This window comes from Arachis ipaensis, chromosome B6, assembly GCF_059453495.1.
Source record: "Arachis ipaensis isolate K30076 ecotype BB chromosome B6, ASM5945349v1, whole genome shotgun sequence".
NCBI lineage: Eukaryota > Viridiplantae > Streptophyta > Magnoliopsida > Fabales > Fabaceae > Arachis > Arachis ipaensis.
Window position 1 is genome coordinate 3,226,920 of NC_142441.1, and position 17,110 is coordinate 3,244,029.

A 17,110-nucleotide genomic window follows, 5' to 3' on the forward strand; every position below is an offset into this window, starting at 1 on the left:
TCCCTCTCTAAAATGTAACTCTAAATCAATCTTTACGTCATAAACAATAAATAGAAACTTATATCTCTCTTTTTTATTAAGAGGAACTAACTTTAGTTAATTAATTAAAGTAATTAAAATTAATGTAGTTACTATCTTTTTTACAATAATATTATTTAAATTTATAAATTTAAAAATAATTCGCTATTAAAAAATATTAACATTAAAAATAAATTCAACGGCTAATTTTGCAATGATTAGTTTTATAAATAAAAATAAACAACCTAACCAAAAATTATTTTGTAATATGTAAAAATTAAATTAATTATAATTTAATATAATAATATACATAATATGTAATAATGATTTAATACAATTTTTATATTAATTTTGATTTAAATAAAAAATTATAATTTAATTATTTAAATAATATTAAATCATAATTATTATAGGGAAAAGCTCAGTATACAAGCGATTAGGGCTTGTAACTATTACAAGTTCATTAACGCCTAATCCACTAAAACGCGTTGCAACTCCTACGTCACTTACACGCGCTATACAAAGATCCCGCATTTGTATAACTACCAAATTTAAAAGATTTGTTTCCTTCTTTGTTTTCCTTCTTTCCAAAATTCATCGTTCTTCTTCTCGCGCGTCTTCCCCTGGTTTTTCGATCGTTCTTTTCTTCTCCTTTCTCATTGGTTTGTTCTTCGTCATTGACGTTAGTTCTTCTCTCTGTAACTCCAGCTTCGTTTTCTTTTCGATTTTCTGGTTTCTGAAATCAAAGTTTGAACTCGTTTTGAAGATAATAGATGATTCAACCTCAGATTGTCAGCTGAATCAGGGCGAAGTGGAGCACAAATAGGAAGGAAAACGAGATTAAGAATCAATTGATTACATGTAGCAAAGAGGAAAAATGAAACCCTCATAGCAAAGACTCATTTGATAGGAATTGGAATGATTTTCTGCTAAATTTTGGTCTTGTGGACAACAAGTGGCTTTCAGGTAGTGTTGGGTTAAAATATGCAGCAGAGGTGTAAATTTAATTTTTTATCGGGTGTATTTATAGTCTGTGTTTGGGTGTATTATGCAGATCTCTATGCAGACCGTCATATATGGGTTCCAATCTATTTGGAATTCTGGATCACCACTTCATATTATAGTACCTGTAAATCAGACATTTTGAATACACCAGAGAGAGTTTAATTAATTTTGGTCTTGTGGACAACAAGTGGCTTTCAGGTAGTGTTGGGTTAAAATCTGCAGCAGAGGTGTAAATTTAATTTTTTATCGGGTGTATTTATAGTCTGTGTTTGGGTGTATTATGCAGATCTCTATGCAGACCATCATATATGGGTTCCAATCTATCTGGATCACCACTTCATATTATAGTACCTATAAATCAGACATTTTGAATACACCAGAGAGAGTTTAATTAATTTTGGTCTTGTGGACAACAAGTGGCTTTCTGGTAGTGTTGGGTTAAAATCTGCAGCAGAGGTGTAAATTTAATTTTTTATCGGGTGTATTTATAGTCTGTGTTTGGGTGTATTATGCAGATCTCTATGCAGACCGTCATATATGGGTTCCAATCTATTTGGATCACCACTTCATATTATAGTACCTGTAAATCAGACATTTTGAATACACCAGAGAGAGTTTAATTAATTTTGGTCTTGTGGACAACAAGTGGCTTTCAGGTAGTGTTGGGTTAAAATCTGCAGTAGAGGTGTAAATTTAATTTTTTATCGGGTGTATTTATAGTCTGTGTTTGGGTGTATTATGCAGATCTCTATGCAGACCGTCATATATGGGTTCTAATCTATCTGGATCACCACTTCATATTATAGTACCTGTAAATCAGACATTTTGAATACACCAGAGAGAGTTTAATTATGGAAAAAAAATTTACTTATAATTGGATCAAATATATTTATATCATGTGTTCAATTTCTTACAAGAGTATATAACAGTTACATTAATCAGTGACAATATCATTAGAATCTATCTGACAAAATGGACTCAATAACAATGAGGATGGCCTGGACAGTCTTATTGCATCACTTCTCCTTGCTCATATTTCTGAATTTCTCACTCAACAGATGGGTTGCACACTTTAGGTCCTTGATTTACTGTAAACAAAGCAAAATTAGAGTTAGATATATTTCTATTATGAAAAACTGATTTGATCGAAGACATATATTTGTTCTTACATTTTTTTCAGCTTGGTTTCTGCCTGCCATTTTTTTTGAAATGAAAAATACACCCATAGATATCAGTCAGATATCACTCAAATACACTCAAATGATTACAGAAATACACCCAAAGGATTACAGAAAATACACCCAAACGGTTACAAGAATTCACCCAAACGATTATAGGAATACACCCAAAATTCGTTGAAGTACATCTTATGCATCATTCAGAACTCTTTCTCTTTCTCCTCCTCATCTTCTGCTGCTTCTTCTTCTTCAAAAACGATTTTACCATGAAAAATCGAAAAAAAAGAGAAAACAGAGAGAAAATACGTAAATGAAGAAGAAGAAAAAGAGGAAAACGAGGAAGAAGAACGTGCAGAAACGAAAGAAAAGGAGAAGAAGAAGAGTAAGAGGAAGAAGAACGTGCAGCAAGAAGAAGAAAAAGAATTTTAGAAACCATGAAAATCGAAAAAAAAAAAGAAGAAGAAGAGGAAGAGGAAGAGGAAAAGGAAGAAGAAGAAGACGAAGACGAAGACGAAGACGACGAAGAAGAAGAAGAGAAGAAGAAGAAAAAGACGAAGAGGAACCGTTTGAGTGCGGCGCGTGTAGTTACGCTCCATTCAAAATGAGTTAATGCGCGTGTTAATGAAGTTTGGGCTGATAACTTGTAAAACTTGTACGGCCTTTTTACTTGTATGTGTAGCAGGCCCATTATTATAATGTATTATGATTTGTTTTAACGTATTCAAATTTTAAATTTTATAAATTAAAAATTATTAAAACAAAATAAAAAATCTCTGATTAGCTTAAAAGGAGGAGGGGGTGGGGAGAATAGCTGTTGCAAATGCAATTCGAATTCTCTGATTCTCTGATTCCTAATCGTATCATATCCTATATCCTCATTCGCCGCCGACATGAGCAACGAGAATTGGCAGTTGTTGAACCCGGAAACGGTGCTGTCAATCCCACTGAAGAAGACTGATCCGGTGGAGCTGTACCTGCCGTTACGCAACTTGGTAGCCTCAAAATACTCGGAGAGCGATGCAGAAAAAGTTGAAAGCGTTCTGGAAACCCTAAACAAATGCCGCAGGGACATGGTGGAGCGTAGAGGGGACCTCTCCCTTCCCATGCAACGTGACTGCCTCATCCACTACTTCAAATGCCTTTGCATGGTTGAGTCACTCTTCACCTCTCTCTCCTCCGACGCCGACGCCGATGCCGATCCCATCATCTTTGTCTGGTACGACGCCTTCAACCCTGAGCATGAGGAAGGGGTCTCCTCACAGCGCAACGGCATCCAATTGGAGAAGGCCGCTGTTGTCTTCAACCTTGGAGCCATCTGCAGCCAGATTGCTGCCTCTTACGACCGTACCACCGCCCTTGGCCGTCACCTTGCAATGGAAGCCTTCAAAGTTGCCGCCAATTTCTTCTTCCAACTCTGGAAGGTTTTTGCCAAGGACGTGGTCTCCGCCACCCTCGATTTGACTCCCCTCTTAGCGCAGTTTCTGCACGCCCTCTTCTCCGCTCAGGCTTCCGAGCTCGAATTACAGCCACAACTCCTCAACGACGCCCGTTACGCTCTCCATCAATCGGTCAGTCTTCACTCTTGATTGATTTTACATTTATTTTCTCGTTCTAAATTTCTAATGATGATGATGACGATGATGATGTAGGTTCATTTGCTTTATGCTAGAGCAGTTACACTGATACATAATGTTTTGAGAGCGGCTAAACTGAAACATGTCTACTGTTTTGACCGAACCTGGGCAACTCATCTTTCCGAGAAGGAGGGATTCTTTGGTAACTCATCGATGCATTCTTGGAATCTGGCTCAGGCAGAGGCTCCTCAGAGGGAATCATCCATCCCAGAGCAACCTGATGCAGAATGTGTCGCTGAGATATTAGTTAGAGGGATTTGCAGGCGCTCGATACCCAATCTACAACAAATATACGTTGACCTCATCCTCTCAGAGTACAATCCTTTCAAGCTTATGAAGGATGGAAAGCTGGTGGCTTACCCATGGGACATGCCTCCTCGTTATCCAACAGATTCGGCAATCCTGTCGTCTTCGATGTCTTCGCCGTTGTCAGGTATTCTTGCATTGCTTCCTTTGAAGAAGAGTGAGCCCTTGAATCTCTATGAGTCCCTGCGCAATTACTTTGTCCTCAAATACTCTGAGAGCGTGGCAAAGAGAGTAGAAGGCCCTCTCGAAATGCTACACAAATTGCGCAATGAGATGCTGCGTGATGACCTTTCGCTACCCCTTCGCCGTGACTGTCTCATCCGTTATTTCAAATGCCTTTGCATGATTGAGCCTTTCTTCCCTATGAATGCCTCACCCAACCCACCTGTCTTTGTTTGGTACAATGCCATCAACCCGCAACAGGACTCTTCTCAGCATAACATCCATTTGGAGAAGGCCTCTGTTCTCTTCAACCTGGTAGCTCTCTGCACCCACATTGCTCTCTCCTGCGATCTCACCACCATCCAAGGCTGTCGCCTTGCCATGGAGGCCTTAAATGAAGCTTTAAATTGGTTCTCTCCACTGCCGGGTGAGTCTAAGAAGGCATCTGGCACGATTGACTTGTCAGAACAATACACCAGTAAGATAAAAAATGAGATTGTCGGCTTGAAACACAAGTTTCCTCATCCCCAATCCGATGTATCATCATTACCTGAATATCCTGTATGTATACTCATCTAACTTTTCAGTTTATCTTTTCTTAGTACAATTGATTGGTGTCAATCTTGATTTGTTACATTGTTTGATTGAGATGATGCAGGCTTCAACTAATGATCCGTCGAGTGATGTCACTGAACAATTTCTTTTAGGGTATTGTAAGGCTCACTCCCTGCTTCAAGAGGTATGTGAAGCAGCATGCTTGGACCTTCTCTCTGCGGTTAGCCCCGTCAAGATTAAGGATGGAAATCTTGTGGCCAATGCAACTTAGAGGCACCAAATTTGGCATTGGAGAACATGAGCTTGCAGGAGACACAACATTAACATTCCCCTTGAGAGAAACTAAACAAGCTTTAGGAATGAACTTTTTTACTTTTTTTTTTTTTAATTATTGGATGTTGCAACTTTGTTTGTTGATGCTAGAACTCTTGATTTTGTTGGTTGATTTTGTTCATCACCAATTTGTAGTGATTTGTATGCCTCTTATATGATTTCGTAGTTATTGCTAGTTATTGTTGCATATATTGGTAAATTCATTGTATACCCAAAAAAAAGATCTAAAATTATTAAAGTCAGTTATCTCTTTTCAGAAAGTTTATTATTCAATTAGGCAAAATGCATTCCGAAAATTAAAATCCGAGAAAAGTTAGCTGCTGAGAATGATCCAAACATGCAAGATGTTGTTGCAACTGAAGAAGGGAGTGGGAGCCAGTGGAGTTTCCTCCCAAAACCATCTCATCATAAGTTTGTTTAGTATCTGACTGAATCTTCAAACTATCTGCCTAAGACCGAGGATATGATTGGGAGCAATTATGCATCTCTTGATTTGGAAACGATGCCAATGGAACAAACATGATCTTTTGTAAAGATCCTGGAAAAGCTTATACCTTTAAAACTGAAGTTCATTCTTCCAATGAAGTAGACATTGGCAAGGCAGGAAAGTCAGCAAGACTGAATGTGTATTTGAATTAGCATTTTCAAATCTAAGTTGAGTGAATATGAAGAATTGCGTTTCATTGCAACGTGATTTTGTTTGAAAAAATTTCCTGCAAGAAGTGATTTTGACATAGATGTTGTTTGTATAGTAATATTAGGGAGCAAAGATTTCACAATAATTGTACTCTAGTTTCTTCTAGTTGTTTCACTATTTCTTGGTTAAATTTGCGGCTTATAAATGTACATAGAATGAATGATACCCAAATAAAGATTTTATTCTCTGTTTTCAGCAAGTGGAGTATTGGAGACCTGCTGAGAGTGAAGTCCAGCAGGAATCAATGCAATTTGAAAGTACTCAACATCATCATCCCCTCTATCGTGAGGTCAGTTAATGCTTTAACAAGCATAATATACTGTATAGTTTTTATCATTTGAAGACTTTATAATAATGATTTCCATTAATCTTGTGCTAGACTCCTGCTTAATGGACACCAGAAGCAAGTGGAGATAATCCTAATGTTTCACAGCTTGATCCATCAGTAATGGCTGGCACACCTAGTTTCCTTCCTAAACCAGGAAGAGGCTCAACAGCAAGACAGAAAGCCAGTGACCGAGTAAGTCAAGTATGCCACTATTAGTTTTCTCCAGGCATACAAAATTTGAAGATCACATGCTGAATTCAAATTTTGGATATTGCAATGTTTTTAACTTTTAACACAATTTATCTTCATTAACCATGAATTCTACATCATAGCAACGCAGGCAACGAATTGCTGAGCTGAAAGCACCACACGACTTGCTTCCAAATCAAGAAGAGGTAATTTGTAGTAAGTTGTCAATGCAACATGGTGATGTGTTATCCTTTCCCTTGGAAAGTTTTTCAGTGAATAAAGTGGCAATTAACATAAGAATACCTAACCTGGAATAAGATATCTCACTGCTGAGAAATAAGTGACAAAATGAAAATAAAGATTCTAAGTAGCTTTTATTGGTAGGTTCTGCTTTAAGAACACGGAATACTTAAGTACAACATCTTGATTGTTGCATGCATGAAATAAAACAGCCCTTTCAAAAATATCTCACCATTCTTATCTTTGAGCAATACTTTGGCAGATCATATATACTTAATCTCATTTATATCAATAATTGATTTTTAATCTATAAGGTAGTCAAGCTTATATACTGGACGACGTTATTGACCATGTTAAATATTTGCAGCTTCAACTAAAGGTACCTATTAACTTTGGATCATCTCAATTTTCTCAGCCTCATTCATTCTCATACATATGTAACGGCTGTGCTAATGATTATGATTGTGCTATCATATCAAATGAATTAAGATGATGTCAGAATGAACAAACTAGAAGTTTGGCTACATGCAAACACAAAATGAGACTAAATGATTTCTTTCCCCTTGAAAGAACTATCCATCATTTAGGAAAATAATAAAATTGGGCATTGTCATACTATTAGACCATTAAGCTTCAGGCTTTTGGTCCCTAAATCAAGCAAAGTGGAGATATAGACTAGACTTGAATTTGTTAATGTGCAAATTAACGTAGCATATGTTCCTTACAGGAACTAAGTGGAAATAGACTGCAAGCTGAATCAACTGCTATACCACTTGTTTTCCATGAGGTATATGTCTTGTCCTTGCACACAATCACTATGAATGTTCTAGCCCAAATTCTGTCCCATAGGAAATATCAAATATCTGCCCTCCAGAGTGCCAAATTCACTGACTCGAGATCTTGTTTTGTTTGATTAGGAGGGTTATGGGCATTATATTCACCAGCAGAAGTTGAATGAACCACTTGAAGAGATGATGGGGAAACTGCTTGAAGAGCATCCTGTATCTGCCAGTGTATCTGCCAGTCAGCTGCTGGAGAGCAATGGTCTTGTCCTGCTGCCTATGGAGTTGGTTCAAGACTTGCACCAATCCACGCAAATCTTCGGCAACGGCAATGCACTTGTCCGAGTTCGACTAGTCAGGCCGGCATGCACCATAAATCGGAGACAATTTGACAACATTAGTAGCTTACTAGCTCTAGGTATTAGTAGACGATCATCTTCTTTCGTTTCATATGGAAAGTTTAGAAACTCTTTTCTATATGACCTTTAATTACTACACTGCAAGAAGATATTGGAATGTGCATTGACATGTATGTATTCAGTTTATGTCTATAGACTATATACTAACTCCCATGGCCATGCATATAAATGCGGAAATTCATTAACAAATCCATAGCTTAAGCCTATAGATCAAAATGCTCTTTTGAATAAAGTTAATAATGGTAACACATGCAACTAATAACACACACATGTCATGATCATAATGAAATATCTAATAATTCTTTGTCATTATCTGTCCAATATGAACTTGGGATCATAACAAATATCAATGCCTTTTACTAATATTGGCAAAGTTTATATTTTTCTTTGATTTGAACCAAACGACTTTAATTTCATTTTGCATTTTGCCTGCTAATTTGACTAAAAATAAATTTATAGATATACTGAAATACTGATCCGGTGGAACTGTACTTGCCGTTACGTAACTTGGTAGCCTCAAAATACTCCGAGAGCGATGCACACAAAGTTGAAAGCCTTCTCCAAACTCTGAACAAATGCCACATGGACATGCAACGTGACTGCCTCATCCACTACTTCAAATGTCTTCACCTCTCTCTCCTCCGACGCCGACACGTCTTCAACCCTGAGCACGAGAATGGGGTCTCCTCACAGCGCAACGGCATCCAATTGGAGAAGGCCGCTGTTGTCTTCAACCTTGGAGCCATCTGCAGCCAGATTGCTGCCTCTTGCGACCGTACCACCGCCCTTGGCCGCACCTTGCAATGGAAGCCTTCAAAGTTGCCGCCAATTTCTTCTTCCAACTCTGGAAGGCTTTCGCTCCCAAGAACGTGGTGATTTGTATGCCTCTTATATGATTTCGTAGTTATTGCTAGTTATTGTTGCATATATTATTGGTAAATTCATTCTATACCCAAAAAAAAAAAAGATGATCTAAAATTATTAAATTGAGTTATCTTTTTTTAGAAAAGTTTATTATTTAACTAGGCAAAATGCATTCCGAAAATTAAAATCCCAGAAAAGTTAGCTGCTGTCTGCTGAGGATGATCCAAACATGCAAGATGTTGATGCAACTGAAGAAGGGAGTGGGAGCCAGTGGAGTTTCCTCCCAAAACCATCTCATCATAACTTTGTTCAGTATCTGACTGAATCTTCAAACTATCTGCCTAAGACAGAGGATATGATTGGGAGCAATTATGCATCTCTTGGATTTGGAAACGATGCCAATGCAACAAACATGATCTTCTTTTGTAATGATCCTGGAAAAGCTTATACCTTTAAAACTGAAGTTGATTCTTCCAATGAAGTGGACATTGGCAAGGTAGGAAAATCAGCAAGACTGAATGTGTATTTGGGTTAGCATTTTTAAAACTAAGTTGAGTGAATATGAATAATTGGGTTTCATTACAACGTGATTTTGTTTGAAAAAGTTTCCTGCAAGAAGTGATTTTGACATAGATGTTGTTTGTATAGCAATATTAGGGAGCAAAGATTTCACAATACTTGTACTCTAGTTTCTTTTATTTATTTCACTATTTTTTAGTTAAATTTGCGGCTTATAAATATAGATAGAATGAATGATACCCAAATAAAGATTTTATTCCTGTGTCTTCATTAACCATGAATTCTACATCATAGCAACGCAGGCAACGACGTTATTGACCATGCAACTAAAGGTACCTATTAACTTTGGATCATCTCAATTTTCTCAGCCTCATACATATGTAACGGTTATGCTTATGATTATTATTGTGCTATCATATCAAATGAATTAAGATGATGTCAGAATGAACAAACTGGAAGTTTGGCTACATGCAAACACAAAATGAGATTAAATGATTTCTTTCCCCTTGAAAGAACTATCCATCATTTAGGAAAATAATAAAATGGGCATTGCCATACTATTAGACCATTAAGCTTCAGGCTTTTGGTCCCTAAATCAAGCAAAGTGGAGAACATTAAAATAAAGTAAAGGACCATGTTGCAGCGTTTACAAGAAGAACAAAGGGTTTGGTCAAGTATATGTCAATGTGCAAATTAACGTAGCATATGTTCGGTCTCATAATATGATATCTTGTACATAGCATTACTAAGCCACCTTGTATACTATTTAATTTTTAGAGTAAAAATAGAAAATTTGTTTGGTCGTGAAGACAATATTTAAATTATTATTTTATTTTTGGTAATTTTTATTGTATAAATTTTAAGTGGAAAAAATAAAAAATAAAATCATACGATCATATATCATATTTAATTTTATCCAGTGTTAAAAGGGGTTGAGAAAAATCATTCTCCAACAAATTGGTGCACTAAAAAAAATTGCTAACCTTGCCAAATGCCAATGCCAATGCCATAATGGCAGTTAAGGTTACTAGATTGGGGAAATTTAATTATTTTATTTGTTTAAGCGTTTAAGGAATTAGCCTTGCCAATGCCATAAATGTTTCAAGAACATTAGTTAAGTTAAGAGAATTAGACATTTTATTTCTTTTAATATTTTAGAAACAAAAATATATTTTTAATTATTGAAGACTTGAGTTTTTAGCTTTTCGAAACTAAACTTCTACCGCTTTTGACTCTTTAAATGGTGTTTTAAGAACATAAGTTAACCAAAAATTTTATATATATATATATATATATATATATATATATATATATATATATATATATATATATATATATTCATTTTAATATGTCTATATTACGATAATTACAGTAGTTATGATATTTTAAAAAATATTATTAAAATTAAAATAATATTTCTTATATTTAATAATTTTTTAAAAAAAGTATTATCAAAATTAAAAAATATTATTAAAAAAATATAATTTAAATTTTAATAATACTTTATAATTACCGTAATTACTATAAAAATAAATATATATTTTAATAAGATCTCAAATCTAACTGTTAAAAATGGCCAATACAAATGTTTACTTTCATGATTAGATGTGCATGCATCTTAAACTTTTGAGATAGAATGTGTAGAAAAATTGTTTTAATTTCTTGATACAGTATAATAGAAATTAAAGAACCTTTATATATACTCATATATTCCTATGGTTCTCTGGTTTTCTAATTCGGGATTTGTCTTTTCTAATGTTTTGTTTTTTCTCAATGAAAAAGTAAGATAAAAGGACACTGAAAACCTTTACTAAGTATACAAAAGACAAAAAATTCAACACACACAGAATGAAATACCAGGTTCCAGCCGTGAAAACAGCAATTATATAATTACCATGTTGGTTAGAACTATGGAGTGAGTCCCTGTTCATATAATAAGTGGTTAATGATTGCTGATATTTAATGCACATATAGTAATATTTTCTGGTTGGTATTATCTACTTGACTTTGCACAAATCAACGTACAATAAAATTCATTCTTATTGTTCCTGTCCAGTAATCTGAGCCGAGCTATAACTTTTTCTAGTGCTGAAATATAACTCCTTCTTCCGTGTGTATGGAATTTTCTGTTCTAAGAGCACAGATGCCGAGCTATATTTCAGCCGTCAAGTGTATGGAATTTTCTGTTCTAAGAGCACAGATGTCGAGTTATACTTCAGCCGTCAAAGAACACTGGAGGAGGTTGGGACCTGCAAAGAGACTCCAACGCTCAAGTTAGTAAGAGTATAAGATGAATATCAAATGACTCAGAATGAATAGTGTTGTGTACCTAAGATTGGAGGTGGACGTATTTATAGAATTATTGTGATACGATTACTCTGATGAGCTGTTATTTAGTGGGTCTGATAACTGCTTTTTAATGAGCTTGTTTAGAGAGATTTGCGGAGAGATTCCTGTGTCATCTGGGTTGGCACGTAGTTATTTGATTGTATATGATAAGTTCGTTAGGAGAGCAAAACACGTACTCTCCACGTACTACTGCACGTGTGTATTTAGTTTTAACCAGATTGATTCCGATTTATAGTCCTGAGTCGAATTATAGCCAACAGACGGATCACTTATATTTGTGCAATAATTCAAAGATAAATAGAGAATTTAACATAAACAGATGAAAATCAAGAAAGTACTAGAGAAAATCAAAATACGACTACAAAATCAAAAAATGTACTAGAATATGCTGTAGTCGCTATCACCAAAAACGGATGATATTGCTATCACCAAAAACGGATTTAATTGCAATATCATGCCAACAATAACATTTACAGTTAATATGCTCGGAAGGTACAAAATTATTTTTTAAAAAAAAAAACTTTAAGTAGGCCCCATTTTTGTGCCATCTCATCATTCATCAGGGTAGTTATTTGATTGTATAGGATAAGTTCGTTAGGAGAGCAAAACACGTACTCTCCACGTACTCCTGCACGTGTGTATTTAGTTTTAACCAAATTGATTCCGATTTATAGTCCTGAGCCGAATTATAGCCAACAGACGGATCACTTATATTTGTGCAATAATTCAAAGATAAATAGAGAATTTAACATAAACAGATGAAAATCAAGAAAGTACTAGAGAAAATCAAGATACGACTATAAAATCAAAAAATGTACTAGAATATGCTGTAGTCGCTGTCACCAAAAACGGATTTAATTGCAATATCATGCCAACAATAACATCTACAGTTAATATGCTCGGAAGGTACAAAATTATTTTTTAAAAAAAAAACTTTAAGTAGGCCCCATTTTTGTGCCATCTCATCATTCATCAGGGTAGTTATTTGATTGTATAGGATAAGTTCGTTAGGAGAGCAAGTTCGTTAGGAGAGCAAAACACGTACTCTCCACGTACTCCTGCACGTGTGTATTTAGTTTTAACCAAATTGATTCCGATTTATAGTCCTGAGCCGAATTATAGCCAACAGACTGATCACTTATATTTGTGCAATAATTCAAAGATAAATAGAGAATTTAACATAAACAGATGAAAATCAAGAAAGTACTAGAGAAAATCAAGATACGACTACAAAATCAAAAAATGTACTAAAATATGCTGTAGTCGCTATCACCAAAAACGGATTTAATTGCAATATCATGCCAACAATAACATTTACAGTTAATATGCTCGGAAGGTACAAAATTATTTTTTAAAAAAAAAACTTTAAGTAGGCCCCATTTTTGTGCCATCTCATCATTCATCAGGGTAGTTATTTGATTGTATAGGATAAGTTCGTTAGGAGAGCAAGTTCGTTAGGAGAGCAAAACACGTACTCTCCACGTACTCCTGCACGTGTGTATTTAGTTTTAACCAAATTGATTCCGATTTATAGTCCTGAGCCGAATTATAGCCAACAGACGGATCACTTATATTTGTGCAATAATTCAAAGATAAATAGAGAATTTAACATAAACAGATGAAAATCAAGAAAGTACTAGAGAAAATCAAGATACGACTATAAAATCAAAAAATGTACTAGAATATGCTGTAGTCGCTGTCACCAAAAACGGATTTAATTGCAATATCATGCCAACAATAACATCTACAGTTAATATGCTCGGAAGGTACAAAATTATTTTTTAAAAAAAAAACTTTAAGTAGGCCCCATTTTTGTGCCATCTCATCATTCATCAGGGTAGTTATTTGATTGTATAGGATAAGTTCGTTAGGAGAGCAAGTTCGTTAGGAGAGCAAAACACGTACTCTCCACGTACTCCTGCACGTGTGTATTTAGTTTTAACCAAATTGATTCCGATTTATAGTCCTGAGCCGAATTATAGCCAACAGACTGATCACTTATATTTGTGCAATAATTCAAAGATAAATAGAGAATTTAACATAAACAGATGAAAATCAAGAAAGTACTAGAGAAAATCAAGATACGACTACAAAATCAAAAAATGTACTAAAATATGCTGTAGTCGCTATCACCAAAAACGGATTTAATTGCAATATCATGCCAACAATAACATTTACAGTTAATATGCTCGGAAGGTACAAAATTATTTTTTAAAAAAAAAACTTTAAGTAGGCCCCATTTTTGTGCCATCTCATCATTCATCAGGGTAGTTATTTGATTGTATAGGATAAGTTCGTTAGGAGAGCAAAACACGTACTCTCTACGTACTCATGCACGTGTGTATTTAGTTTTAACCAGATTGATTCCGATTTATAGTTTTAGTTTTATCTGAGTCGAATTATAGCGAACGGACGGATCAAGAAGGATAACTAAGAGGATAATTTCCTAACCATTACACTAAAAGTAAATCATTAAAGTAAATAGTTATTGTAACACATTCTGACCTGACATTTTCTTATAATTTTATTGATTAATATTGTAATTGCATCAATATTAGTGTAAATCCTAAACATATACAATCCAATCTCTATATTTTTATAGCGAACACTGAAATTGATCTTTAACAAATTTTTATTATTCTATAAATTTTTAAAAGTTATTTTCGTTGGACAAATTGATATTTTGTTATTTTTAAAATTAAAAAATTAATTTATTTTATAATAATATTTTTTGAGACCTATTTATTTTATAATAAAATTTGATAAAAATTTATTTGTCAAACACAAATTATTAAAAATTTAATTAAAAATAACAGAGAGATCAATTTATTTATAGAGAATAATTTTTGAGACTTGTAAAATAATAAAAATTTATTAAGGGCAAAATGTCTAATTAATTACTATCCTCTAAAAAAGATTTAATTGATAGAGGATGTTGATTATTGATTTTTATTATTTTTGTTTTTGTAGTGATGAATCTATGGTACGGTGGTGGTTGATATGTGCAGTGATGGTGGTCGTGGTGGATAGATGATGGTCAACTGGTCATCATGCAACATGCATGATGAATTTTGTTTCTCTTTCTTTCTTAATATTGGAATGATTAGAGACTTTCTAGGATTTTTTTTTTGTGATTGAAATAAATTAAACAAATAAAAATAAAACAAACAAAATAAGGAATTGCTTAAATAGAGGGATAGTCCCGTTTAAGACTATTCTTAAACTCCTCCCAAGGTGAAAGAAGCTCCACATGCGAAAGTTGTAACTTCATCGCCATCTTTGCCATAGTATCTGCCACCGTGTTTGCATCTCTCATAATCAAACGAAGGTCAACACGCCAATTCCAATGCATGATATCTCTTATTTTGAGTACCAATGGATCAATAAACTCAAAACCATCTTGAGTAACAAGATTAAATGCTTCCACACAGTCCGTCTCACAAATAACATCTCTTTGACCCACATCCCAAGCTAAGAGATATCCTCTCCAAATAGCAAACAATTCTTCTTGAAGAATACTATTACTCTCAATCATTCCCAAACACCCTCTTTGCCAGCTCCCATTATAATCTCTAATAACACAAACAAAACTAACACTATCACCCGAACTAAAATAACTAGCATCACAATTAATCTTAAAAGTACCAATGAATGGAAGAATCTAAAAACCATTTAGAGTAGAGGAAAGGGACATACGTTGTAATTCAAAAATATTCTTAAGCTCCTTTTCTAAAGTTAACGACAGACAAATATTCCTAGGATTTATATGTATGTTATGCCTTCTCTATTAATTTTACGAATATATAATATATACAAATATTAATAATATTTATGTATTATGTCGTATTTTGTGTTTGTCTTATTATATTTATTAGTTTTTTTCACTATATTTTATTAGTGTATTAATAGATATATATTAACATGATTAATTGATTCACACTCTTATTTATTAATTGTTTGATTAGCAAAATGGTAAAAATTTTGTACTATAATTAAGAGATTTTGAGTTTACATCTTAGAAATTGAGTTTTTTTTATATTATAGTATTTAAATATAACGTAATATATCCCTTTTAAAATTTTTTATAATATATTATTAAAATTTGTCTCTCACTAAATTTATTTTCTATTATATATTATTAAAATTGGATTTTTTTTTCAATTAATCATCTATTTTATTTGATTGACATAAATATTAAATTATTTACTAATGAATTACATAAATTATTTGATTCGACTGAAAAAAATGAATTGATTTTATTTTAACTTACATTAATTTTTTCATTTTGTGTATTTTGATTAATAATTTTTAAGAGTGCCATAATTATTAATCATATATTTAATTTGATTGAGATAAATATTGAATTATTTAATATTTTATTTGACCACATTACCTATAATTAATTAATTATATTAATTATTTGATTTGACTGAAATAAATAAATTGATTTTATTTTAATTTGCATTAATTTTGTTGTCTTATATATTTTGATTAATAATTTTTAAAAGTGTTATAATTTTTACATAATATATTTATAAGATAATAAGATATTATTTATTTAACTTACTTTATTGAATCAAATAATTATAATTGATTTATTATATCAATTATTTAACTTATTTTTTTTAATCTTAAATATTTTAAATTTAAATTTCAGAATTTTATTCATTATTTATATTTGTTGTTTTAATATCAAATCTAGTATGTCTATTTATTTTTTAGTTTAAATATTTATCATCAACCGTTATAAAACTAAACAAAATTGTAAACTTCTTAATCAATTGAATTCAGTTCATATTATTATTATTCATATTATTAAATTTAACTTCTTAATCAATTGTATATTCATATTATTCATATTAAAAATATTGGATACCTTTTTTGGATAAAAAAAATAATTTCTTAGAAATATAATAAATATTGTTGCTCATAAATAGATATATCACAAGATTAAAGATCATTTCATAAATAATTTAAGTAACTCCATCTAATGGAGCTATATTTTGTCTATAAACTAATATTAATGGAGCTATATTTAGTCTCTTGACCATTCTTTATCAGCTATATTTGGTCGGTGGATTGGTGGATTGGACAACCCCCAAACCTAGGTACACAATACACACTCACACACTCTTCACATACTTACCAATTTTTTTGGTCTCGGATGTAGTTGGTAGGACTTGAACCCGAGACCTTTGAGATGAGGAAAGGGCGGAATGCCATGTGAGCTATGGCTCATTGGCGTAGCAGAAAGTTTATATTAGAAGAGTTAACTTTTTTCTTTTTTTTGGTAAGGGGTGGAAGAGTTAACTTGAGGTAGACTTTTTTTTTGGACATAGTAAAAAACGGGCAAACCCGGCCCAGACCCAAAGGATCCAAAACCTAAAACCCACCCAAACCCACACTCCCTAATTCAAACTAGCTCTCCCTCTTCCTTTGTTCTCCCTCTTCCTTTGTTCATTTTCCAATTTTTACCTCCCGTCTCCCGAAGCAACTATACTCATCACTCTCCAGAAATGCATAAGCCAGGCT

General features: G+C 33.3%; 2 protein-coding genes across 2 annotated transcripts; both read left to right on the top strand.

Moving 5' to 3' along the window:
• Positions 1–3,017: 3,017 nt before the first annotated feature.
• Positions 3,018–5,342, top strand: LOC107645372 (uncharacterized). The gene is made up of 3 exons (XM_021103729.2): positions 3,018–3,769; positions 3,851–4,864; positions 4,962–5,342. The coding sequence occupies exons 1-3, from the start codon at positions 3,092–3,094 to the stop codon at positions 5,127–5,129; spliced, it is 1,860 nt and encodes a 619-aa protein (XP_020959388.1). The 5' UTR covers positions 3,018–3,091; the 3' UTR covers positions 5,130–5,342.
• Positions 5,343–5,710: 368 nt separating this feature from the next.
• LOC110263096 (uncharacterized) lies at positions 5,711–7,916 on the top strand. Its single transcript, XM_088489841.1, has 7 exons — positions 5,711–5,815; positions 6,085–6,145; positions 6,290–6,408; positions 6,549–6,621; positions 6,960–7,024; positions 7,373–7,432; positions 7,566–7,916. Exons 1-7 carry the CDS (start codon positions 5,711–5,713, stop codon positions 7,914–7,916), a joined length of 834 nt encoding a protein of 277 aa, XP_088345967.1.
• Positions 7,917–17,110: the final 9,194 nt, after the last annotated feature.